At 40.1% G+C, this 26,564-nt stretch overlaps 1 protein-coding gene across 2 annotated transcripts; it reads right to left on the bottom strand.

Moving 5' to 3' along the window:
• Positions 1–272: 272 nt before the first annotated feature.
• On the bottom strand, positions 273–26,564 carry LOC138958791 (ubiquitin carboxyl-terminal hydrolase 36-like). Of its 2 annotated transcripts, none has more exons than XM_070330078.1 (17): positions 26,482–26,564; positions 24,439–24,612; positions 22,527–22,633; positions 21,822–22,058; positions 20,186–20,296; positions 18,446–18,545; positions 17,403–17,470; positions 16,876–16,946; positions 16,335–16,417; positions 16,025–16,102; positions 15,682–15,772; positions 15,030–15,251; positions 12,082–13,951; positions 11,027–11,173; positions 9,639–9,754; positions 9,044–9,130; positions 273–8,377 (listed from the first exon to the last, which is right to left on the bottom strand). In XM_070330078.1, exons 2-17 carry the CDS (start codon positions 24,597–24,599, stop codon positions 8,171–8,173), a joined length of 3,756 nt encoding a protein of 1,251 aa, XP_070186179.1. In that variant the 5' UTR covers positions 24,600–24,612; positions 26,482–26,564; the 3' UTR covers positions 273–8,170. The 2 variants fall into 2 exon arrangements, with proteins under 2 accessions (XP_070186179.1, XP_070186180.1); XM_070330079.1 differs by having other exon boundaries at positions 21,822–22,055.

The following is a 26,564-nucleotide window of genomic DNA, read 5'->3' as shown; positions in this document are numbered from 1 at the left end:
GACTTTTGCCACAGTTCAGGTTTCCTATTTCATTATTTTGCACTTTAGTGAATTAAAGAAGACACCCATGATTTGTACAAGATCGCCTCTGATAAACAGAACTCTTTGCTTATGTTATTCTAATATGGTAGGCTCCTGCCATCCATTTGAAATTTGCAAAGCCCGGTGACCATAGAAAATAGAACAAAGTTCTTAGCACACACACTAACTGTACACACTCAAATTGAAGAAGAACCGCAATGGAAACAATGAAATCAAACATGAGGAAACAGTTCATGATTGTGCTTTTTATTTACAAAAATGGAACATGCTGTTTGCATACCTGACTTCCACACTTACCTGCACACAAACAAACGAGTGTATCTCAGCTATTTCACCTTCAATGCAGTTTATGTACAATATCAACATTAAGTTCACAATTGTTTTGTAAATATCGAATTGGTTCAAAAGGGGGAGAAACGCAAACCACTGATTTCATGAATTAAAAACTAAATGATAAGTGCTCACTATAAAACAAAAACAAGAGAAAAAAAACCATGAAAACAACGCGGGAAAATCAATATTCAATTTCTGAGATAACACGGTTATCAAAAGGAATGGGTGAACTTACTGGACATTAAAATAACCGGGTAAAAAAATGACATTAATTGCCCAATGACTGTTAGAATCATAAAATAATGCAATGAGCAGCAAGTGCCACCAAAAATCTGCTTTCTTTTCTTTATTTGGTGTTTAACGTCGTTTTCAACCGTTCAAGGTTATATCGCGACGGGGAAAGGGGGGAGATGGGATAGAGCCACTTGTTAATTGCTTCTTATTCACAAAAGCACTAATCAAAAATTTGCTCCAGGGGCTTGCAACGTAGTACAATATATGACCTTACTGGGAGAATGCAAGTTTCCAGTACAAAGGACTTCACATTTCTTACATACTGCTTGACTAAAATCTTTACAAAAATTGACTATATTCTATACAAGAAACACTTGACAAGGGTAAAAGGAGAAACAGAATCCGTTAGTCGCCTCTTACGACATGCTGGGGAGCATCGGGTAAATTCTTCCCCCTAACCCGCAGGGGGTACCAAAAATCTGCTTTGGTGTTCTACAACACATCAGAAGTCTAATTCAAGCAAGCATTTTTGTTGTCTGGCCTCTTTACTCTTGCACACACTCCTGTCTATAAATATATTCACATGTTGTGGCATTTTGTGATCACACATTTTGAAGGCCAACATTGGATGGTAACGCACGCTCGACAAATTTATAGCTGTTTTGCACACTATGCAGTGTCACTGACGCTACTCACTGTAGCTCTGTCACCAGCCTTTCACTGTTGCTAGTGTTGGTATCCAGGGCTTTCTTTATTTGGTGTTTAACGTCGTTTTCAACCACGAAGGTTATATCGCGACGGGGAAAGGGGGGAGATGGGATAGAGCCACTTGTTAATTGTTTCTTGTTCACAAAAGCACTAATCAAAAAAATTGCTCCAGGGGCTTGCAACGTAGTACAATATATGACCTTACTGGGAGAATGCAAGTTTCCAGTACAAAGGACTTAACATTTCTTACATACTGCTTGACTAAAATCTTTACAAACATTGACTATATTCTATACAAGAAACACTCAACAAATCTCAATTTCAACCAATCCAACACTGCGGGTGGCTCCCGTTTGGGTGGTAACTTTCTCGTTCACCTCAGCCCTGGGCACCAAATATGTGCAAGAAACACTTAACAAGGGTAAAAGGAGAAACAGAATCCGTTAGTCGCCTCTTACGACATGCTGGGGAGCATCGGGTCAATTCTTCCCCCTAACCCGCGAGGGGTAACGAAAGGGTGTTTGTACTGTGTGTAAAAGCCTGACAGTATCTGTGATGGTTTACGGGAGGCTTTCTGTGCCTTTAAATATTAACCACTGCACCATCCAACCTCACATTTCACTGGGAGTTTCACAAGTCTTCATAAACTTTAAAATATTACATGTCAAAGTGTCGGTGGTATACACTTTCATTCCACATTCATCTTCACAAGTTTCATGATTACACATAGCCCAGGGTTTTCAGTGTGCCCAGGTAAAATAACACTGAAGTATTTTCTGTAGCATGGACATAATCACACGATAAGTCACTTGTCTATCATCAAAGAGGATTTAGGCACAGAGACAATACTGGTAACAAGATTAAATACTGCATTCATTCTTCTTACTTCCTAAACACACACACACACACACAACATCTCAAAGGTTGTCAAATTGTAGTTCTTGTAAAACTATAATTCTTGTCCATTATTAAGATTTTCCTGTATTTTTAAGCATGCTTACGTTACTTTTCACATGACAATTTCAATCCTGCAGGCACATCAGCAATTGGTTTTTGGACACTGAATTGCAAGCCTGTCATTTTTATGTTATAAAATGACTACAAGGTGAGAGAGATCAAATCAAATTTTATTTTTCGAGGGTTGTGGCATAAGCAATACAACAAGCTTTTTTTCAACCAGCCCTCGCCCAGAGAGGGGACTAATCTAATCACATATATATCAGAGAGAGAGAGAGAGAGAGAGAGAGAGAGAGAGGGATAAAAGAGAAAAGAAGAAATGCCCTTGTTTTGTGTTATGACAATGCTGTGAACATGTTTCAGTGCACAGTGCTTGTCAATTCTTTCCCCTGTCAGAACGATTTTATGGTTGGTTATTAAGAAACCTCTGATAAATGCCTTTTAAATTAAGTTCAGGCTAACAGTTTCTTGTAAACTTTAAAAAAGAACCTAACAAAAAAAGTATACTCATTCAACAGCAAACAATCTACATAATACTTCCATACACAAGAAAAGGGAATTAAGTTAACAATATACAGCCTTCACAAGATCCAACTGTTAACAAGGGAGTTAACAATAACGTATTAGTTTACACAAGACATCGCTTCAAGATCAAAGATTTTTTCAGCATTGGTTATGTCAGCAAGCAACATCAAGTGAGAGTAACTTTATAATATTACTTCAACAAATCAGGAAGGGAAATAATGCTATTACAACTGTCTCAGCATGGACACCCTACACCCAAAGTGAAACTAAAACAGCAATTAATATTACAAATTTATATTAATTACAATGATAGGGATGATAATAATCAGATGTAATTCAGCCCCTTGGATGATTTCAAATAAGTACCACAACGACTTAAAAATGGGAAGTACAAGAGCATCTTGCAAAGCGTTTTTATGCTTTTAGCCTTTTCACTTCTCAGCGTTGTTGTTCTGGCCATTGACAAAACTAGAAGTTTCTCAAAAACAGATGTAGACAAGGATACAGAACTAGACACACACACACACACACACACACACACACACACACACACACACACACACACACACAAAGTTTCTGCAGTATCATATTTTTATAACAAGATTCCACTCAGCATATATAACACGTGACAAGTTCATGGTGTCTGCTTCTTAAAACAGGCCTTTCAAGACAAAAGTCAAATAAATATATATAAGGTGTCTGAACAGAGAAGAGAATATACAAGAAGAAATATAAGTTAATCACACAGCCAAGTCAAACAGACATAAAATAGTGATAACCAAGTAAGTTTCCATTGATGTATAATCAAATCCATGAGAAAGAAATCTCAGACAACACATTTTTGCATTACTCTTTTATGCTGCAATGGACCCCAAACATTTTAAGAGGAAAGAGAGGAATTAGTGATAACAAAAATGCTGCATCTGCATACCTGAGCACTGCTGCTTTATTCTGGAACTCTGTCCAATCAAGTAATTTGAATTTAAAATTCAAGTCCATTTTTGTCAAATGAATTAGCACTAACACAAACCACTGCAAGGAATCAACGTAATCCCCATGAAAGTGGAATGAGTTTAGGCACAATAATTTGTTCATGAATTTCTCCCGGTCTTCGATCAATATCCCCCCCCCCTTCATTATCTTTTAACAAAATCCTGCCAGTCTGATTGCAGCTGTAAAAAAAGTTTGCAAGTTATAAAAGTTCACATCAAGCAAAGAGTCTTCTTGTGTGGTACAAAATACCAAGTGCTCTGATTCAACATGTAATTCAACGTTTCCACACATCCTCAGATGCAAATTTCTCAATGCCACCATGATTTCATGCACACGAAGTATGCACCCAAGAAAAAGTCTGCTTTCATCCAACAGTGACAACTGCTCAATATACAAATCATAAATTACACAGACAGCATTTCTACAGCATAATCTCACCGATTATCTGTACAATTGATATACAGTCTGTAATGCTGTACTTTATTCTTTATTTGGTGTTTCTTTCTTTATTTGGTGTTTAACGTCGTTTTCAACCGTTCAAGGTTATATCGCGACGGGGAAAGGGGGGAGAGGGGATAGAGCCACTTGTCAATTGTTTCTTGTTCACAAAAGCACTAATCAAAAATTTGCTCCAGGGGCTTGCAACGTAGTACAATATATTACCTTACTGGGAGAATGCAAGTTTCCAGTACAAAGGACTTCACATTTCTTACATACTGCTTGACTAAAATCTTTACAAAAATGGACTATATTCTATACAAGAAACACTTAACAAGGGTAAAAGGAGAAACAGAATCCGTTAGTCGCCTCTTACGACATGCTGGGGAGCATCGGGTAAATTCTTCCCCCTAACCCGCGGGGGGCGTAATGCTGTACATGACACGACTTACTTAGAGAACATTTCGTGACAAACGATACATCTATATTTACACAAATCAACAGTCTACCTCTCTCACACAAAAACAACAAGAAAACTGACCCAAACAAACAAAAGCAAAAGGAGAAACAGCACGTTGCAAATTAGTACATTTCCTGTCTACAGATTATCATAACGTATACCATACTGGACGCAGAAATGCCCCATCAGGCATGGGAATTCCAAAATAGTAAAAACTCTGAAAATAGGCCGAGGTCCAGGGACCGCCCAGGCAGAGCCCCGTTCGGGGGACCACGAAGGAAAACGAATTTTAGCATTTTAGACCAATATTTTGATAGACCTCGTATAAGCAAATAATGGATAGAGAGACAATAGTATATATAAAATTTAATTTACCTTTTTTTGCCACGTACAATTTTGTTTATTCGCTGAAACGTAATTTCCTTTCGCAGAAATCCGTGATTTCGCGGACAATTCCCATGCCTGCCCATGGAGTAAATCAGAATTTAAAAGAATCTACATTACACAGGCTTAAGAAAAAGACTGGATTCTTTGAAGTCGGAGTGGGATTTGTTTGTTTGTTTATTTGTTGCTTAACGTCCAGCCGACTACGCAGAGCCATATCAGGACGAGGAAGGGGGGGATGAAGGGGGCCACTTGTCAAGCGATTCCTGTTTGTTTGTTTGTTTATTTGTTGCTTAACGTCCAGCCGACTACGCAGAGCCATATCAGGACGAGGAAGGGGGGGATGAAGGGGGCCACTTGTCAAGCGATTCCTGTTTACAAATGCACTAACCCATTACTTGTGTCCCAGCAGGCTTTAGTAAAACTAAATTAATACCTACTGGAAGATTACCAGTTTCCAGTGTGTTAAAATAGGCTTAACCTATCTACTGCTGGACTTACATCAGAACACTAACAGATTAAACTATACATGAATCGCGAGACAAGCGGCAAGAGAAGAGATTTTTGGAAAAAATACAGGTGAATGAGCAAGAAGGCAGAAAAAGGAAAAGAATTCATGAAGAAAAAGAGAGCATGACAGGAAAGAGGAACCAAAAATCTACCTAACAGCAAACTAGAAAGCTCCTGCGGTTCCAAAAACAGGAGGGGCCTTTAATTTCATAACCGCAGTGCCCCACTGCGGGATCGGAGTGGGATGATGAGGTACAAGACAAAATGGATGAGGGGAGGAAAGTGGGGAACACACACACACACATCTTTCATAAAGATCTGTTTGGTAGTTTTCTCAACATTTCTCTAGATCCACACACACACAGACACCCTAACCATCATCTCCATTCAGTCTATCTGAAAACATTGTCAAAAGTTGACCAAATGTAAAAACTCTAAAAGCTTTAGAAAAGAGCAGAATTACCTAAAATATGAGCCTGAGGAAGATAATGCCCTTAATTAACACAAAAGCTCAGCAATGCAATTTCTCTTTTAGAGATTAATAAAGTTATTGTATTGTATTGTATTGTATTGTAAACAAAAAGAGTTTGGTTTTTTTCAAACCTTGTTCGTTCCGTGTTGCGTCTGCTTTTTGTTGTCTTTTGTGTTCTTGTTTTTCCTGATGAAGCTTCCATAAGCGAAAATTCGTACCGTCTTGTCTCGTTCTTGTATTGGTGAGTACAGTATTCCTTTGTTTTTTAACTTTGTTCATCTTACCACAGTCACTTCGTTGTTTAGAAAAAGAGTTTTGCCAAAGGGGCTATAAAAAGTTGGAGAAGTACATGCAATTTTCAATTTTCAATGTTTGCAACCAAATCAATGAATAAACAAGTTCATTATTCTACAAATTATTCCTTTTTTTAACAAACCTAAATGATTGGGAATTCAATCCAAAATTAAGAAATGGACCAAACAAAATCAAGAACTACAAAAGAAAAGCCTAAACAACAAGAAAATATTGATTCAAAAAACCCAACTAATATGATTGTTTGTAATCTTGTAAAAAAAACGTTTTCATTTAGAAGACTGTCATGAACTGACCATATAAACACTGGAAAGGCTGGCAAAGATTGGCACTTTTTCAGACAAAGGCTTTCACTTTAAAATAAAAAAATAAATAACAAGAAGGGCAAAGCCCATACGACTCACATGCTTGACCTTGACATGACCTTGACCTTCAGCTAAACCTAGCAATGACATCATACACTAAGAACTGCTTTACACATTTTTCCTACCAAAATACATGTGACCTTGACCCAAGGTCAAGGTCATCCAAGGTCATGCAACACAAAGCTGTTAATTCAAGACATAGGAAGTACAATGGTGCTTATTGGCTCTTTCTACCATGAGATATGGTCACTTTTAGTGGTTCACTACCTTATTTTGGTCACATTTCATAAGGGTCAAAGTGACCTTGACCTTGATCATATGTGACCAAATGTGTCTCATGATGAAAGCATAACATGTGCCCCACATAATTTTTAAGTTTGGAACAGTTATCTTCCATAGTTCAGGGTCAAGGTCACTTCAAAATATGTATACAATCCAACTTTGAAGAGCTCCCGTGACCTTGACCTTGAAGCAAGGTAAACCAAACTGGTATCAAAAGATGGGGCTTACTTTGCCCTATATATCATATATAGGTGAGGTATTAAATCTCAAAAACTTCAGAGAAAATGGGAAAAATGGGAAAAATAGCTGTTTTTTAGACAACATTTATGGCCCCTGCGACCTTGACCTTGAAGCAAGGTCAAGATGCTATGTATGTTTTTTGGGGCCTTGTCATCATACACCATCTTGCCAAATTTGGTACTGATAGACTGAATAGTGTCCAAGAAATATCCAACGTTAAAGTTTTCCGGACGGACGGACGCCGGGACGGACGCCGGGACGACTCGGGTGAGTACATAGACTCACTTTTGCTTCGCATGTGAGTCAAAAATGGCTGTCCATGCAGACAAACACTGCTTATTTTTATGACTCACTGATTACTCAGGTGATCCCAGAATGCCTGATGACAAATTAAAACGTCTAGTTCTTATCACCACTGAAACAGGCATGAAACTTGAATAGAAAAGAAAAGAGGGAATGACTGGCTACTGCTTCAGTGAAATTATGGAAAGACATAAACTCTTTACAAAAAGTATCACCAGGGTCACACAAAACGTCAACTGTACAAGCAAACTTAACATGCGCGTGTTTAAAAAATGTACGCAAATGTATGAAAAAGAATAGCTCCATGCTTTCCAGGCACAAAAATAAAATAAAAGAAAATTAGCGAAAGTAAACAAATAAAAAAAAAACTCATGCTGACAGGCAAGTCATTCATCAATCCGACAGTGACAGGAAAATAACAACAGAAAATGTATCCGCAAACATACTGACAGAAATTGTATGCGCACAAACCGATACAAATTAAAACAACAGTGTGCAGCCCTTTGTCATAACATTACACAATTCCTCTGACTAAAGGAAGAGGTCATTTTACACACTAAATTCAGATGTTCAAGTAGATGTCAACACGCCACAACTTTCTGATAGTTCTTGCTAATAGCGCCTGCTGTAGCTTTGCTGACTGTGGCTGTGGTGGAAGTCTGGACGATGACTGCCGTTGGAGTTGTTGCGATTGTGGTTGTCACGGTAATTGTGACCGTTACCATTGTGCCGATACGAGGTCTGGTCACTGTGGGAACGACCCAGAGATGGCACAGAATTGCTGTTTTGGGATCTCTGGTAAAACTCGTCATCTCTCCGCTGTGGAAGAAAACGTCAAAACTGCAGATTTTTTTCCAAAACTCTTGACATATGACAGCAACATTTCAAATAATCAATTTTCATTTAATCACCAACACAAAAATAACTGACGATTTCAAATATTGAATAAACATAAATAGTAATAGTACAGAGGTTTTCAATTGAAAAATGAACTATCATGAAATAAACTTTCTTTAAAGGCAGTCCAAATAGCAGCATAGACAGGTTACCTCTTGCACACATTTTTTCTATTAGTTCATTCCTTTCCTCATTCATGTGCTGTTGCTAGCTCTTATTTATTCATTTATTTACTTGCAAACGTTGCAATTTCTCCCCTTCCCTCCCTCTTAGTGTGCAGTTAGAAAACCGCACTGCACAAGGTATACATACCTCTGACCATTTTGCTTCTTGAAATCATGAGAGAAAACAATTCTCAAATCTAACCAACAGCAAACACATTACACAGCAAGTTTACTGTCCCTTTCAACCTCACTGCCCTTTATGCTGCTACAACACTCAAACTAAAGATATTTTCTCTCTCTACACACACACACACACACACACACACACTCACTCACACACACACACTCACACACACACACACACACTCACACTCACACACACACACACACAAAATTCAAGAGCTGAAGAGAAAGAAATAGTCACCCTATCCTGGTTCTTGTGGTTCTGCTGTTTCTGGAAGGGGTTGAATGACCATGGGGATTCCTCTGCTTTTCTTTTCGCTTTTTTCACCTTCAACAGTAAAAAACTAGATATGAAGTAAGTTCCAACAATCCTCAAAGATTGTCATTAGATGAGAGTCTACAAACAAGCGCGGAACAGCCCTACATTCCCCTGAGAATGCAGAGGCTTAAGTCAAGCAAGTCTCCAAACAAATGTGATCATCTAAAGTATAAACTCTAAACTTAAATTGGCAAGGTACTTCAAAGTAAAAGAGATCACCATAACTTCTACTCCAGTCACTCGTGTGCTGCAGTTCATACAAGCACACATACACTCACTGAAATTAAATGTGCATGTTCTTTTCCTCACACACACTCACTCATTCACTCACTCACTAATGCAGGCGCGCACATACACTCCGACGCAAACAGTTCAAACACTCACATTCACCCTCCCATACACACACACTCAAATGAATACGTTCATGTTCTTTTTCTCACACACACACTCATTCACTCATCACCCACACACTCTCTCTCCAAAACAATAGTGTCAGCACCGTAACACTGAACTGTACCTTTCCGCTGTCAATCTCCGCCTCATAGTGATCACCCCACGTTTTTCTGTTGCGCCGACGCTCCTCTTTCTCTGCCTCAATGTCCGCCTGGCTTTTCTCTCCACCCCAGGTCGTCACTACAAAATCCAAGGACAATTTTTCTTTAAATGATTATTCAGGCTCAAAGTGTTGGCATATGTATCCAGCAACCCCTCAAATATCTGTGATGTGTACTACATTTCCAACACGGTTTTCCAATTCTGAACGCTGCTCTACTCCAAACCAGGAGAACGGTAATTTATGAACATGTAATTAAAAAAAGCAATACAAAACATTGTGTTTGTTTTGTATTGGCTTCAGTATTAAAAGTTCCATTAGTTACCCTTTCTTGCTTTTGCATTGTGATTGTAAAAATTAATGTTAATAGTCTTGACAGACAGAGAAGGGATTCTGAAAATGTGAAAAATAAGGCAGAGGAGAAAATTTGGAGTATATAAAGTTGGCCAAAAAATTATTGCAACAAATTTCAAACCCAAATTAAAGCATTAATGCCTGTGTCATTTAATTAAAATTGTATATGGCAGTTAAGACTGTTCACTTAACCTTCAGGATCACCTTTTGGATTAAATATTTCTTTTACAGGGATCACGTGACAGCCGCTCAAGTAAGGGTACCTTCAAAATCGACCAGACAAAAACGGAAGAGCCGAATGAAAAATTGACAAGAAATCACAATAGGTAAAAAAAGCCACCAAACATCATTTTTGTCATCATTTTGGACGAACAAAGGTTCGCACAATAACACATGGGGATACCTAATTTTAAGAATGCCATTTCCAGGGCCCAAACGCATCAGAAGTTCGAGATAACACGTCATACCTGTGACGTCAAACATAACTTGTTCGTAGATTTTGTTCCAGACTGAAAATGCACACAGCTTCCATCTTATTCAGTAAGTTTTTAGCATATTCCTTTTCTTTCAAGTGTTTTATGACTTTTCGTTGTGGATTTTGCGATTACAGAGATAAGTTGCAAATTGACCATGAGTCGCAGCGGTAATCATCAACCTTGATTGGGTCTTTGAGAGTGAATGCTTGCAATCGTTGTCCTCGGAAACACGAATCCAAAGCCGCAATGGTTCCACACATCAAACAATCAGCCTCATTGGCTTTTACTTTGACAATCCACATTTCACCTGAAAGCTCAAACCCATTCACCACATCAATTTGTTGCATGGGGAACATGAGATTATTTCCCAGCTGTTTATGAATGAAAACTCTGAAAATGATGACAAAGGTTAATCATCTGAAAAAAAATCTCTCCCTTTCTCTCACTCAAGCAGATGATAGAATACTAATTTTGAACAACAGATTTTTCTGAAGGATACCAACCAATCCAAGGGGATCTTACCTGTTGGTCTCTTCAGCAATTCTTCAGCCACCTGTGACTTCTTACTGCCATCCCACAGCAATCTGGATGTCTGGGAGACGTCCTTTTCAGACTTTCCGTTTTTTCCAAGGCTGTCGGTGACATAATGATCCCAAGACTGCATTGGAACTGTAGAGATAAAAACAACACTTGAAGTTACGTTTCCTCCAATTCCAAATGACACAGCAACGTAATCTGCAGGGCAAAGCACTCTCTTTTTACTTCAGCTTCACCATTTTTTTCTTCTCTAGTCTAAAGAGCAGGCGACACTGTATATAGTATAACTTGTATAAGCTGAGCTCAGCATAAGTGAGCATGCATTAAGTGATCAAGACAAAATAAGAAAATATCAATTCAGAGTCTTTATTTATTCAATAAAGTGTTACATGCACTCTGCGAGACAGTCACTGCACATGTCTTGGGCTAGTGGTCCAGATCAGAAATCTGGCAGAAAATAAGAAACAAAACCAATAACACAATATATGAATCTACAGCCCCCTTAACATTCTAAATTATTCAATATCAGTTATCACCATGTCAAACACAGCCAACTTGGCAAATCAACCAATTATAAAGCGAGGAAAATCTGATCAATGCATTACTTCAATAATAATCATGGAAGTATCAGCAGAACTCTGCCCTGTAGACGAGACCAGTTTTTAGAATTACATGGGTGTTACTGGGAAAAATCAAAAAACCTGAAAGGCAGGGGTCCAAAATGCTCAAGTTTGAAAGAAAGTTTCTGGACACCGACGAAACCAAATCATAATAAGCAAGATGGCGGCAAATCCAAGGGAGCTAACCGAGAAAGCACGCGAACTGGTGTCAAAAGTCGGATCGGAACCGCTGCTCGTTATTTCAACTTAGCGAAACAAAGCTTTTTTTTCCTTTTCTTTTTTTTTATAAAACCCGGAAAACCGGAATTTCCGGTTTCAGATTTGTTCAAAAACCGGAAATCCGGCAAAAGCCGGAAGAGTAACACCCATGGAATTAACTGTACATTAAATCACAACACACAAATGTCATCAATAACTAACCTGGCTTGTCAGAAGACGGGTCCACCTTGCCAACCTTTTCTTGCAGCAGTGTCTCCTTCGTTCGTTCTTCCCACATGTACTCGGAATCTGACGACTCAGATTTCCTACGCTTGCGAGACGAGCGACTCTCATCCTCTGAATCTGGCTGGTCGCTGTGTCGCTTTCTCCTGTGATCAGAGTCTGAACTGTGACGCTCCTTGTGTTTCTTCTCCTTTCGATCAGTGTCAGAATGGTCACGATCACGCTTGTGCTTCTTCTTTTTGTGCTTGCGGCGCGGCTGGCCGTCCTCAGAAGTCATACTGTCCTGCAGTTCAGTGTATTTAACCTTTGTGCACTCACTGTCTTTGTCCTTTTTGTGCTTCTTCTTTTTGTGTTTCTTGTGCGCTCTTTCGGCTGAGGGAGAATCGTCCGAGGCTAACAAAGGTTGCTTGTCCGAGTAACTGTGATGATGACCGTTCTGCTGCGGCGTCTCATCGGGAACGTCTTTTGAACAGTGAGCAAAGTCTAACCTCACAGCTTCCTTCACACTGGGCAAAGAGTCTTTACAAGTTGGCACAGCGTTTGAGTTCAGCCTCAGGTGATCAGAGAAATCGCCCTTAGCACCAACAAGAGAGTGTCCGTTTCCTTTCACACCCGTCCTTTCACTGAAGCCGTCAAGGCTGTGGTGTCCATTACCGTTACTCAAAACTGGCTCGCTGTGCGACAACAGCGGTTCAACAGATGAAGACCGCTTGAATTTCTTCAACGGTTTTGGCTCTACAGACGATGACCGTTTGAAAGATTTCACCGGTTTGTGAAGACTGTCCTCAAGGGACTCTGAGCGCATGAGTAGGCCTGTCTTCTCCTTTAACCGAGTGGGGGTCACCTTCCAGCCAGCGAACAGCATCTTATGCTTCTTGTCCACAGAACCACCGTTGCTCTTACCGTCAGCTTCCACCATCCACTCTGTTGTTGAGTTGACGCTATGGTTGCTGTTGTTGCTTGAGCAGGAGCCGAGCGAGGGGCTGGGCACGGAGTCCTTTGTCTGCACAAACCATGAGGTAGACGTTGAATTAATCCTGGTCGGCGACTGTGTGTCGATGGTCATCTTTTTCAACCCTGCACTGTTGTCGCGGTTCAGCTTAAGTGTCAGGTCCCAGTGCGGCCCTATGCTGTCTGTATTTCCTGTTGATGCTGTGCTGGCAGGGTTTTCTGTCCTTTCTTTTTTGGGAGAACCCTTGGCAGATGGAGAAGAAGCCGAGAACATGTTGAAGGCACCCTGAGAGAGTTTGGAGGACAGTTTCTCACTAACGTAGTTCTCCTTCCCCTGGTCTTTGTTAAAGTTCAAGGCCACCCGTGGACTTTTGTCACTGGGTTTCTTCTCAACATCCTTGGATGTGCCCTCGCCGCCAGAGTCAGAATCGTCATCGTAAGGCACCAGGGTTGACTGCCTGCTAGTGGTACCTTTCACAACTTTAGACTTTCCGTCTGGTGACTTTTCTATTGTAGTCACTTTGCCGTTTTTGATCTGCATCACAATACGAGGACTGGTGGTGGCGGTGGCAGCAGCAGAGCTGCCCACAGAGTCCTGTTTCTGCTTTGCCTGCAACATCTGGTTCTGCACAGACTGGAATGGTTTGGGTGTGCCCAGGCCGAAGGAGATTTTCTTGTGCTTCTGGGGCAAGGTGGTGGCCGTTGGGGTGGGGGCTGAAGTACTGGTGGCTGTGGAAGTCTGTGGAACTTTGACGGGTGAGAGCATCTGACGAGATACTGGAACACCCACATCGTTGGTGGCTTTTGCAGTGACGAGGTGGCTGCCAGCCTGCTTGTTGACCCCCCCGTTGAACTTAGGAGTCACCAGTCCATTCATCGTGGGTCCAATGAAACCAGCCTGCAACCAGGAAGAACCACATCAACACATATCATCCACAACTCGGTAACACAAACTAACCATAAACAGTAACCTCGAGAACTTACCTCAGAAAACTTTCACCTAATGTGTCACATCTACATCAGAAGCTTGCAACTCACATTACAAGCCTTCTTTCAACGCAGGCTTAAACTATTAAAAGAGGAGAATTCTCAAGTAAGTAAACTACACAAAGCTAGACAGAATTCAGGTTTTTCTAATCCAATTTCCCCCATCTTTGCACATTCTATACAAATCAACCAAAAGTGGTCCTTATAGACAGGTATTCATTATAAAAAAAAAAAGGTGAATAATATAGGTAAGAACCTTGTCGGGGATCCTTTGAGGCAGTCATAATGGGCTTGAAGTTGTTATCAAGAGGTGGTCAACGGAGCAGGTTCGACTGTACAGTGAAACCACTGTTTCAAGATTCCTCCATAATAAGACTCCCCCTGCTATCAGACCTCATTTTCTCAAATGTTGTCTTCATACTGTCACTAAGTTTACCTCCATCTTAAGGTGGAGATAAACTCAGCTGTTACGTATGACACTAACAGTTTTCAATTTGCAGTCTCAGGAACAAAACGGTACCACTATTCATTGGTAAAAAAACCCATATGATCTGGTGGTACCAAAATCAAGAGAATTGGTCAAGAAACAAAGACCACGAAGCAATTGAAAACTGTGACTGTCGTATGTAACACTAACAGCTTACTTTACCTCAAACTTAAGACTCCTTCTCTGTTAAGACCTAAATGTCTCTGGTTTTTGTTAAACAGAGGGAGTCTTTAAGTTTGAGATAAAGTAAGCTGTTACGTACGACAGTCACAGTTTTTAATTGCTTCGTGCGTCTTTGTTTCTTGACCAATTCTCTTGATTTTGGTACTTGTATGTTATTTCTTACGAGAAAACTTTTTATATGTTAAATGTTAAATTTTAATGTTTAATGTAAAGCGTCATGAGACTGCCATTTGGCGGTGAATAGCGCTATAAAAAAATGTTTTATTATTATTATTATCATTACCACCAGATCATATCTCAGCCTATTCAGCAGCATTACCTTGGACGAGGCCTGGTGATGGTTGGGCACAGCCTTGGTGTAGAAGAGCAGGTATGCCTCAGCCTGGTAGACCCTTGAGGCCGACACAGTGTGCACCATGGAGTCGTTCATCACGTACCACACGTTGGAGGGAGCCTTCACGTAGCAGTAGTAGTGCCCCATGCTGCAGTGATTGCCCTGGTGGATCACCACGCCGTACAGGTGGTAGTACACTGGTTCGCCCTGTTGACCACAAACGTTCAACATCACTTTTCTTTGCTCTACACCCTTAACTTCTCTGTATTCAAAGCAATGGGAAAGAAACAAATGGCAGCATTTATTTTACAGCAATCAGGCTTCTCTGTTTGCCAAAGGAATGTTCGAAAGAAAGTTGTCCAAACATTAGTGCTTAGCAAATAAAGTGCAGTGTTTCCTACAGAGATTGTATTCTGATGCTCCATTTGTATAATGATGTTCCCTTCTTCCCATACCATCCTAAAGAAGGCAGTTACATGCCAAAATATTCATATAAATTTACCTAACCTGGTGGGTTTTCTTTTTATTTTGATGCTCCATCTTCTTCAGTAACAGAAAGAGACAGAAAAAGAGGAATTTGAAAACAAAAAAGCCAAATGTACAAACAGGAAACATTTATTGTCTTGATGAGTTATACCTGTTTCTGACTCATGTACGGACGCATGTTAAGCTTTTCTGGGAACTGTATATGTCGGTTGATCTTGCCAGCCATGCGATTGTAGTCAAACCTGCAAAAATGACGGCAAGGTATGGTCATCACTTTTGCCCGGTTTCAACAAGAACATCCTCTCATCAAAGGTATCACTGTATACAGAATAGAGATAAAACACAGCTAAATGATATCAATCTCTGTATTCCTTCCATGTCAAATAGTGGTATTATCTGATCAGTCATTGCTTTTTTTTTAATTCTTATATGCATCACAAACATTTACTTTCAACTTCAAGTAAAAACATTCAGATTAAGACAAAAAGCCTTACCTGTTCAACTGAATCGTAAGGACATTTGGCGTTTTGTGAACAGAAAATCTCTTTTGAGCAGGAACCTTCTGATGGCACCTGTTCGAGAAAAAAAAACCAAAATAAAAACAGGTATCGATTCTGCTAACACAATCATGATCAATATTTACTACTGTGTGTACATGCACACACACACAGATACATAAACACACACACACAAACTTCATTCAGGAACATGAGATCTGTGTTCCCCACCCTCAAAGGCTAATCAAGCATTTCACATCAATATCATTTCACTTTTCAGTGCAAATCTTCAAAAAGCAATGCTCACTTTTCACATTTGTAGGCGTTGTCAGAATCCAGCGTTTCTGTCTTCACATATTTTGCTAGTGCATCCTCAACGGTGTACACACCCTGTTCAAAAGAGAGACACGCATGATAACTAATCAGCAGACTTTTCACAAAAAAGGCAATGCGTTTTTGATCTGAGGGATGTTGTTGTAATGTTAGTCATAGAACTGATAACTTAACTCAAAACTTGAATAAATGTAAAAAATAGACGGACTGCCAATACTCTAAAATCAAGAAAGTTAAGTTTACAGAATGTTTAACGACAGACAAAACGAAACATTTGAACCATCAGCCTTTCAAAGTCGACAAGATGCACAAAAGTCGACAGACATATAATAATGATAGGTGATCACTTGTCTTTGGATGTTGCTTTTTCGCAGATGGAAGGAAGCAAATTTTAATTTTTAGCACATACGTCAGCAAGGACAGAGGTTATTCAAGACCCTGAACTGCACTAAGGCTGACTATAAACCATCCTGAACATATTTAAGAACACAAAAAAAGATGACTGAAATGCGTACCCTGATGTCCAAGCTGAGATCCATGAAAGGATCATAAGTGTTTGACCGATATGAGCACTTCATACATTGTACTGAAACAGGAACAGGTCATTCCATAAGTATGTGGAAAAAAAGCACACTAAAATGTGCATATACAGGACTGCATTTCTTATTGCAAATACCATGACTGATTCCTGATTCTCAAAGATTTCATTACTACAGTGAGACCCTCCTTTTAAGGCGTTCCAATTCAAGACCCCTACCATTTCTTTGAAGACCCTGCATTCTGAGATTTTCATAACCTTTGTAAGTTTAGCACCATTTTAAGACTCTCTCCCGTTAAAGATATGATTTCCTCAGATTTTTGGCAGTCTAAAAAGGGAGGCAGCATTGTACCACAGAACCAATATAAACCACTGAAACTATTTTCATCCCCTTCTGTCTACATCTTAACACACAAACAAATACCTGTATTTGCTACCAGTTTTGCAGAGTTTACCCTGGTCTAATACAGACAAAATAACTGATACAAATATATATATACATACCTTGGCTTCTGAGAAATCCTCCAAATATCTGGTTAATGACTGTAGTCTCTTTGCTGAACTTGTCAAGCCTGGCAAGGAACAAAATACAAACTCTTGTCAAATAAGGAAAACTACACGGATGAAGAGCACAACATAAAAGAATATTCTTTTTGCTCCGTAACAAACAATTACACAAACAACCTGCTTACCCAAAAGAGAGACATGAACAGATATTTGTCAATAGGCGAAGTGAGAGTGTGTGTGTGGGAGGGAGAGAGAGGGGACTCAAGACTCAAAGATTTTAATGTCATAAAAATAAGGAAAATCGCCTCGCAGTGTCAGGCGGTTTAAAACATAAATAACATCTCAATCACTAACAGTTTAAAATTCCACTAAAAAAAAATAACATTTTTTGCAATCACTCATGGATACAGACACCCACATTTACACACGCACAAGCACGCAGGCTCGTCCGCACACACACACACTAACTATCTTCCTTGTATACTCTCTTTTGTCTCCCATTTCCGTTATTAAACTTACAATGAATTAAAAATGCTGGGGATGGATGGGGGTGGGGGAGGAGTGGAGGTCAAGTGGGAGTAAGGACGGGGTAGCCACAACGGCTTCACACGTCAACCAAACTGGGGTCACTTCGTAAGATCGTCAAACCCTAAAAGTGTGCAAAGTTTCAGAGGTCTAGCTTGAAAAACATCCGAGATAACCTCAACGTTAAGGTTTTTTTCCACAGCCGGCCATACAACCGGACACATATGAATCCTAATACTCACCAATTACTCAGAATGTTGCATTGTATTATGCAAACAAATTGTCCTTTTTCTGCCTTACTCACATCTTCACTAAACCATTAATACACCTCTACTTTTTGGACAGTTGACCATCAGCAATCATAACACGGCTCCGAACGCATACTTTCCTCTCTATTACCTCAGCACGCTTTTACACTCATGACAAAAAAACATAAATGTGAACAATTCAAAATCTGCATTTTCTTTGTTTCATGGTAGCATTAACAACAAGCCGAACATACAACATCAACTTACTTGGCACCATTCAGGCATGATCTCTGCAGCCCGTCCACCAGATAACGTAGGAACTCATGCGCATCCTCTTGCTTCCCATACCTGAAGTGTTTTGCTATAACTGAAAGAAAGATGCACACAATTGAATTTCTTGGGCAGCTGATATTTAACCATGAAATGCACAAATGCATTCTTTCTTTCTTTCTTTATTTGGTGTTTAACGTCGTTTTCAACCATTCAAGGTTATATCGCGACGGGGGAAGGGGGGAGATGGGATACAGGGTTCGTACAGTTTTTTTGTTCTAAAATTCAAGAACTTTTCAAGGACTTTCAAGACCTTCTGAAGAGAAAATCAAGCACCCTCTTGCCTTCAAGGGACGTAACCACTCAGTACATGTTTTCGAAGAATTCGATTTTGGGGGTGAAATCTATTAAATTTTACCACCAATTTTCTTCACATGCAAGAAACTGACATGCTTTTCGTCCATAAATAATTTCACTTCTTAATTTTACCAGGAAACAACATTTCAGTCTTGAGTATATGTCGAGGGGGAAATATGTACACAGGCGAAAGATGAAATCGTGACACCGGCCATGTGGCTTTTCAAGGCGACTTCTCCCATGCTCGAAATCAGTGTTGAAGTCTTTTTTACACACGAAACATCGCGCATGATGTTTCGATTTATTCGATGCTTCTACAAGCCAAGCTTTGTATTTTGCATTGGCAAGCCATTGACGATTGAAGACGCAGTTGCCTTTCCCCATTTTCCACGCTAAGACACAGGAAGAGATATAAAAATGCCACTGCGGTTCTCCGCGTCTGCAAACTATTAGTCATTCCGTAGTTGTTTCCCTTGCCAACTTCCGGGAAGGGAAGCAACTACAGGTGACTAGTAATAGTTAGTTCGTCTGCTTTCGTTTTCACTCGATCTTTTATTCTCCCAAAATGTGTGTACTGTATTTGACGAAAAAAAAAGAGGGTTGCCTTTTTTTCTTTAAATAAGACAAGCTGCTGACAAAATGTATAGGCAACAATTTGGAAAAATCAAGTACTTTTCAATGACTATTTAACAAAACTCTATTTTCAAGCACTTTTCAAGGCCTGGAAAAGGTTTTCCAATTTTCAAGGAGTTTTCCAGGGTTCAAGGACTCTGTACGAACCCTGGGGATAGGGGAAAGGGGGGAGATGGGATAGAGCCACTTGTTAATTGTTCACAAAAGCACTAATCAAAAAATTGCTCCAGGGGCTTGCAACGTAGTACAATATATGACCTTACTGGGAGAATGCAAGTTTCCAGTACAAAGGACGTAACATTTCTTACATACTGCTTGACTAAAATCTTTACAAACATTGACTATATTCTATACAAGAAACACTTAACAAGGGTAAAAGGAGAAACATAACCTGTTAGTCGCCTCTTACGACATGCTGGTTAGCATCGGGTAAATTCTTTCTCATCCCAACCAATATGGGACTCCCCCTAACCCGCGGGGGGTGCACAAATGCATTACCGTTATCTTTACCTGAACAAAATCCATGCATGATCTTTCTCTCTTGTACCTCACATTTTCTGCTAGTTTTTACTTATTAACTCTCAAATCCTATAAGTTGTATAACTCAAAAAAACAAAATGCAAACTATGGAGCTTTAATACCAGAAACAATTATGAATGTAAGTCTTGAAGGTGCAGGAAAAAATGTAAAGAGCACTCTTGCCCTCCGCAACACAAATCAATACAGAAAACCTAAAGAAGAACTCACACTTTAGCTTGTGGAGGATTGTGTGTGGTTTGAAGGCCGTCCCACCACTGTGGAAGGCTGTTCTGATATGTCTCCTCAACTCACACATGAGACAGAAGTTTTGCATTTTGCCTGGAACAGTATTAGCGAGTAGTAATTAACATATCGCACTCTTGCGATGCACAATGCTGCAAAGATATCAAAGGTACACAGCCAAAAGCCAGTCAACATGGCTCACAACAAAGACATAAATGTTTCCCTAGAGTCTTGTGTGTGATTAATTAAAGCCTCATGTTCAAAAATGCTTTCCTGATGCCTTGCAGTTGCATAAACTGAATTCCCAGGCATGGGAATGGCTGAATAAAAAGTCAGCTGAAAACAGGAGAGGGACCCAAAAACAGGGGGGGTCCGCGGGTCCTCCCCCCGAAAAAATTTTTAAAGATCAAAATCTACGCAATCTGAGGGGTATTTGGGACAAAGTTTAGCATTCAATTTCACATAAATATGCAGGTGTTTTAGCTGCAACTTTAAGTTTTAAAAATTCTGAACAAAGGATTGTGCATACTTTATGACTTTCTTGCAAACATTCACTGACTGCTCTCACTCTCAATCATACTTGTCAAACCCACGAGGAAACATGTGATAGGATCCAGCTTATCTTTAACTTTCTCTTATTCCAGGTATTGAATCAAAGGGAATGAATAATACAATGATAAAATAAAAAAATAAACACTTTTCGTTAGTTGATGCTCGCTGAGGGCAATGAAACCACGATTGCTGTACACAATTTCTCTGTCACAAAGGGTGCATCTTGCTTGACCGGGCGTGTCGACTTTTCGTATGTGTTCACCGATCCGCTCTTGCTTGTCACCAACTTTAACCTCTTTGGAAACCCAATCCCATTTCCACTGGTTAACCACACCTTTTTCGACATAATCCTGGCCGCGTCAAACAATATTCGATACCGAAGACATAAAGTTTTCTTTCAAATCGAACACAAGAGACACGTCTTTGTCTCGGACAAGTAAACCACATGCAGCGGATGTTGCGCGAACGTCTGTTTCATATAACGTGGGACAGCCAAGACTACAAAAGCTGAAGTCAACCGTCAGTTCCGGATAGTGGCTTGTGCCATTTGAAGACACCCGACCGTTTGAGAATAAAAACATCATATACGATTTTTGAGGGATTTTTTTCCCCCCCGCTGAAACTCCTCACAAAAACAGCTGAAATTAGCGGATCCGCGGACCATTCCCATGCCTGATTCCAAGTCATATACATGTTTAAAAACAAATTAAGCATTTCCAGGCACTATGCCTTTGAAACAACTCTGTTAAGCACAAATTGGGCTCCAGAGATGGCCTAATAGTTTCCTCCATCTCTCAAATCCTCTATCTCGAAAAAAATTAATAAACATCAAAATGCAAACTATGGAGCTTTAATACCAGAAACAATGATGAACGTACTGACAAATCTTGAAGGTGCAGGGAAGAATGTAAAGAGCACTCTTGCCCTCCGCATCTCAAATCAATACAGAAAACCCAGAGAAGAACTCACACTTTAGCTTGTGGAGGTTTCCCCCCCCCCCCCCCCCCCCCTCCCATAGTACAAAACCTATTATACAAATATTTGCTTTCGAACTATTCCAAGCACATACATGTGTTCGGGTGTTCCTCAGAAAAGCAATAGTTGACGAATGGTGCTGTGTAGGTGAGGCACTGAAGTATGGAGTTCATGAAGCAGGTATTGCCCAAGTTAACCAGCCCCCCGCCGATCTTGTGCATCTGCCGCCAATCCAGCTTGATGCGCTCTGGGGGGTAGAGAACAACCCGAGGACTTGGCAGACTGTCCCCCATCCCTGCGTCCCCGCTCGGACCTGGCCTGTTCATTGCTGCTGGAATATTTGAATATTGTTTATACAGTGGAACCTGTATCGATAAGATGCCCAAAAACTTGATGAAATCAGATCTTTAAATGGACAGAGTAGTAGACTGGAAGTTATGAACAAAATAGCCATGTTTTAAAAATGGGATAGATATAAAAAAAACAAGTAGACTGCTAACATTCCAAAATACAGAATCAAAAAGCAAGGTCAATTATTGGAATGTTTAATTTTGAGAAAACAAGACATTCACAAGTACGTCAACCCCACGGTCTCAATAATGGACATACAAACAAATGCAACGAATAAAAGACTAAGCTGAGTGTGTGGGATGATCACCGGTAAGTTGGTCAGAGTTAAAGGAAAATTCACACAATCACACAAAACATAAATTAAACAGATACTCAGCTAAATCTTTGAATTGTTGCATTTGCATAATTATCTCAATTTCTTGCCAATGCACGCATCTCCAGTGCTTACCGCCTGCAGCATGCCCTGACTGAGACAAAGCAGAAGTGTGTGAGCCCTTTTGTTTGCCCTCTTCCTTCTTGCTGCCTTGAAGCAGGATGTACTTGGACTTCAAAGAGCTGGAACAGTGAAAAAAGCGGGATCAATGCCTTCCCTCTAAATGTGTACTGCCTTCTTAGTACAGTAGAACACACATTTTAAGACCCTTGCTTTTAAGTTGTATTGCTCATAACTTCTGTAAAGACTGTCCTGAATTGAGCCTGAACTTGACTTCGCAAAGACTTTTTACCAAAAATGTAGTGCTTCGTGCAGCAAGCTTTGTGAATTAAACTTTGCCTGATTAATATCAGGATTTACTGTAACTTTACTATTTTAAGACTCCCTCCCATTTTAGTTGTACAAACTGATTTTCTCAGATTCTTGGTGCATGGTGGTCTTAAAACAGGGGTTACATAGTTGTTCAACAATGTTGTCACAGTTTTTAGCCCACCACACTAATGTAAACTGTTACTGTCAGCAATAAGCACACATGAGTGACATACACCAGCAATGGTTCAAAGTCAAACAGCCAAGTGATCACTGATATTGTTCCTTCTGGTCAACCAACAACAAAATTATTCTAAACACAATCCTGTGCATATATATGAATTATTTTTAGAATTTCAGATGTTCATGACTATAAAACCCCACACAAAACAACAACCAAACCCATATCATTAATAGCAAGGCAGGGTTTCATTTACTACTAGTTACTAGTGCGCCTTGCGCCATTGGAGCATAACGTCTCAAAATTTCCCATTGGAATTCCCTTGCACAATTTTCATGGGAGTACAGTGTTTGGAAAAACCTAAACAAAAGCGTGAGCCAAACCGAGCAACTTGCGAGTGTGTGAAACGCATTGTGATTGGCTTTTAAATTGTAATTCATTAGTATTCAACCAATCCTGCGAACTATCTACAGACCTGTGCACACTCAAAACAGTCATCAGTAGTAAACAAACCAAATTTCAGTAGTTTTTAAAATGTTTCAGTAGTAAGCTGTGACAGAGCTGGTGTCTCCTCTTCACTATCTGAATCTCGCACTCTTTTGTTCTTTTCGAGTGAATTCCATGTTTCACTTCAATCACAATTAAGTTGCCACGCAGACGCTGGACGCACTAAGTCTAAGAACAAAGACTCAATGCTGAGAACACGCGCGCTTCCGGTACATCGGAAAACGTCTTTTCAGCGCAACGGCCAACTAATTGGTCAAAACATCTTAAAACAGAAAAAAAGTTTAAATTTTGTTGTTGTTGAGTAAAACATCGGAATTTTAATTAAAAAATCCGTAGCACCGTATTCTGCATATAAAAATCGGAGAAATTACGGAGAAACCGTAGATGTGCACAGGTCTGTATCTATGAGACGAATCTGTGCTTGCGCGTTGACCCCGGTGGAAACTGTCAACACAAGCGATATCGATCAAAATACAGACCTACGTAAAAAAAAGCATTGCCTCCAAAGAAAAAGTAAAGTTACTTCCAAGGTCAAGGAAAGATATATCCTTTCAACTGCCCCGTCCATCAACCTCAGGTGATGTTCGCATTGAAACAAAAGAAGAATTTGGCGTCGAAAGCGGCGAACAACTTGCTTCTATTTTGTTTCTCTCTCTCTCTCTCACACACACACACACACTAACCTAGTAGTGCACTGGCACATTCGCATATATGGCACCAAATAGCACTGTTTTGCATCTTTCAACAAAAGCATTTTCAGACCGCCTGGTCTGCTTTGCACATTTTGACTTTGACTATGTAATGTCCCATCAGATTTTGGTTGAGGGGGACAATTGCCCCATTGTCTGTTTCTTCCAGGCTAAACCCTAGCAAGGCTATAGCTCTCTCTCTCTCACACATGTATGCACACCCATGTTAAGGATACAGTACCTTAGTTGCAGAGCGTGAGGTTTGCCTGCTGGGATGAACTCGATGTTCTGCGACAGCAATCGCTGCGCAGACGATGCCACATTCTGATCCAACTCTTTGCCTCGACCAAGCGATGCTTTTAGAGAGGTCTCTATTGTATCGATCTCTGCAACACTGGGCATAACATTGGCTGCTCTGCAACATAAAATGATTATTTTCATTATGCCTCTCTAAATCTGCATTGTGTACAGGCCAGTTACAGTTTCCTGTCTTTCATGACATCAAAAACAAGAATGTTTGTTACGAAGAAGAAAACACACCCTACTTACAGTAAGTTACACTAAGTTACAGCTTTATAATTATAAACAAAAAATACACACTTGGAAAGAGAAATTTAGCCAATGAGATAGATTCCTACTGTACCTGTAACTAGAAAATTGTCCCCCGAAATCGGCGTATGCTGCCTGAATGGCGGGGTAAAAACGGTCATACACGTAAAAATCCACTCGTGCTAAAATGAGTGAACGTGGGAGTCTAAGCCCATGAACGAAGAAGAAGAAGACTAGAAAATTGTTCTTAAGCACGTCATCAAAGTCAGCTTTAAAATAAAGAGACACTCATGGATCATGATTCTGTAACAAACACTATTTTCATTTCATTTCATTTTCATTACTTTATTGTCCCATCGCTGGGAAATTCGGGTCGCTTCCTCCCAGTGGAAAGCTAGCAGCAACGGAGTCGCGCTATCCAGGTGTCTGCGTGTTTAGGTGTATTCAGCCACCTGCACTTATGGCAGAATGACTAAGGTCTTTTACGTGCCATTGTGATGACACGGGGGTGGGACATGGCTTCCGTCTCTGGGTCTGCACATAAAGTTGACCCGTGTCCGTCCCGGCCCGAATTTGAACCTGCGACCTTTCGATCACAAGTCCAGTGCTCTACCAACTGAGCTACCGGGCCCCCTATTTGTTTACCTTTAAGTTTAAACTAAAATTTACCACCATCCCCAAAAATGAAAAATTGTAATGTTTGTTTCCAATGACAAGGCAACAAAAATAACAATTATTTAAGGTTGTTACTGGTAGGTCAGTTACTATTTTTTTTAAATTTTGACTGAAGTTCGTTATCAATTTACACTGACGCATGTGGCTTTTTAATTTTACTGAAAATAAAATCGTGCGAGCAGTGCCCCCTAGATTTTTCAGAAGAGTAATTAAAGCTTGCATACGTTGTTTTTTTTACATTATTTTTTGGAAGGTTAACAAAAAAAGTTTGAGGGTCTGAAGGAAAAAATAGGGTTAGTCATGGAATAGGATGTTTTCCTTCTTTGCCTCACCAGCCCACAGATCCAAAATGTCCTGCAGCAATGCAGTGTAAAAGCTAAAGCATCAAGCATTAACTAGGCTTGCATACTTCCTTTTGTCACAGCATCTTAATACTAGTCTGCGATAGAAACTGAAAGTATGGCTACAGTAGTCTACCTTTGACTAGTGCATACTGGAACAGAGCAGGTCACTTGAGAGTTGAATGTCGGATCACAGAATTTCTCTTTAGCAACACCGCAACAGTTCATTTGCTGTCAGTTTTTACAGCAATAACAAAACACAACAAAAGGCGCAAAACTAATTTGCTGATGGCACCGTAGCCATCCAACGACGCCTTCGCTAACGCAACGGCTCCACGTGTTGTTAGTGTTCATGTTGTCGCACTGCACAACGCGAGAACTGTGAGTGTGGACTACTGACCGGCACACGTCGATTACTTCTTATCAAAACACAGCGGGCGACCGAATTTCGGTAAAACATTAGCAACACATATTTGCATAGCTGTATATATATACAATAGGATTGTACCCTTCGAAAGAGCCACATCAACATCATTGAGAGTGTAAACATACCCGACCCACTAGCATGAACTTCAGAGAGCATTACCACTATGTTTTGAAAGCTCATTCATTTGTCCTATTTTTCAAGCTGAAATTGAAGGGCAGCTCTCGAAATCAACAGACGACAACATTTTCAAAAACAATGTTAGCTCAGACACCTTAAAAGCAGTACAACCAACCTGTTTTTCGAGAAACTGTGCAAAAATTTCCAAGAAAACACGTCAACTAATCTACGACGACTCCATCAACATGGGGGCCCGTG

This window comes from Littorina saxatilis, linkage group LG2 (genome assembly GCF_037325665.1).
Source record: "Littorina saxatilis isolate snail1 linkage group LG2, US_GU_Lsax_2.0, whole genome shotgun sequence".
Taxonomy (NCBI): Eukaryota; Metazoa; Mollusca; class Gastropoda; order Littorinimorpha; family Littorinidae; genus Littorina; species Littorina saxatilis.
The sequence above is the reverse complement of the archived record's forward strand: the minus strand, read 5'-3'. Positions and strand labels throughout refer to the sequence as shown.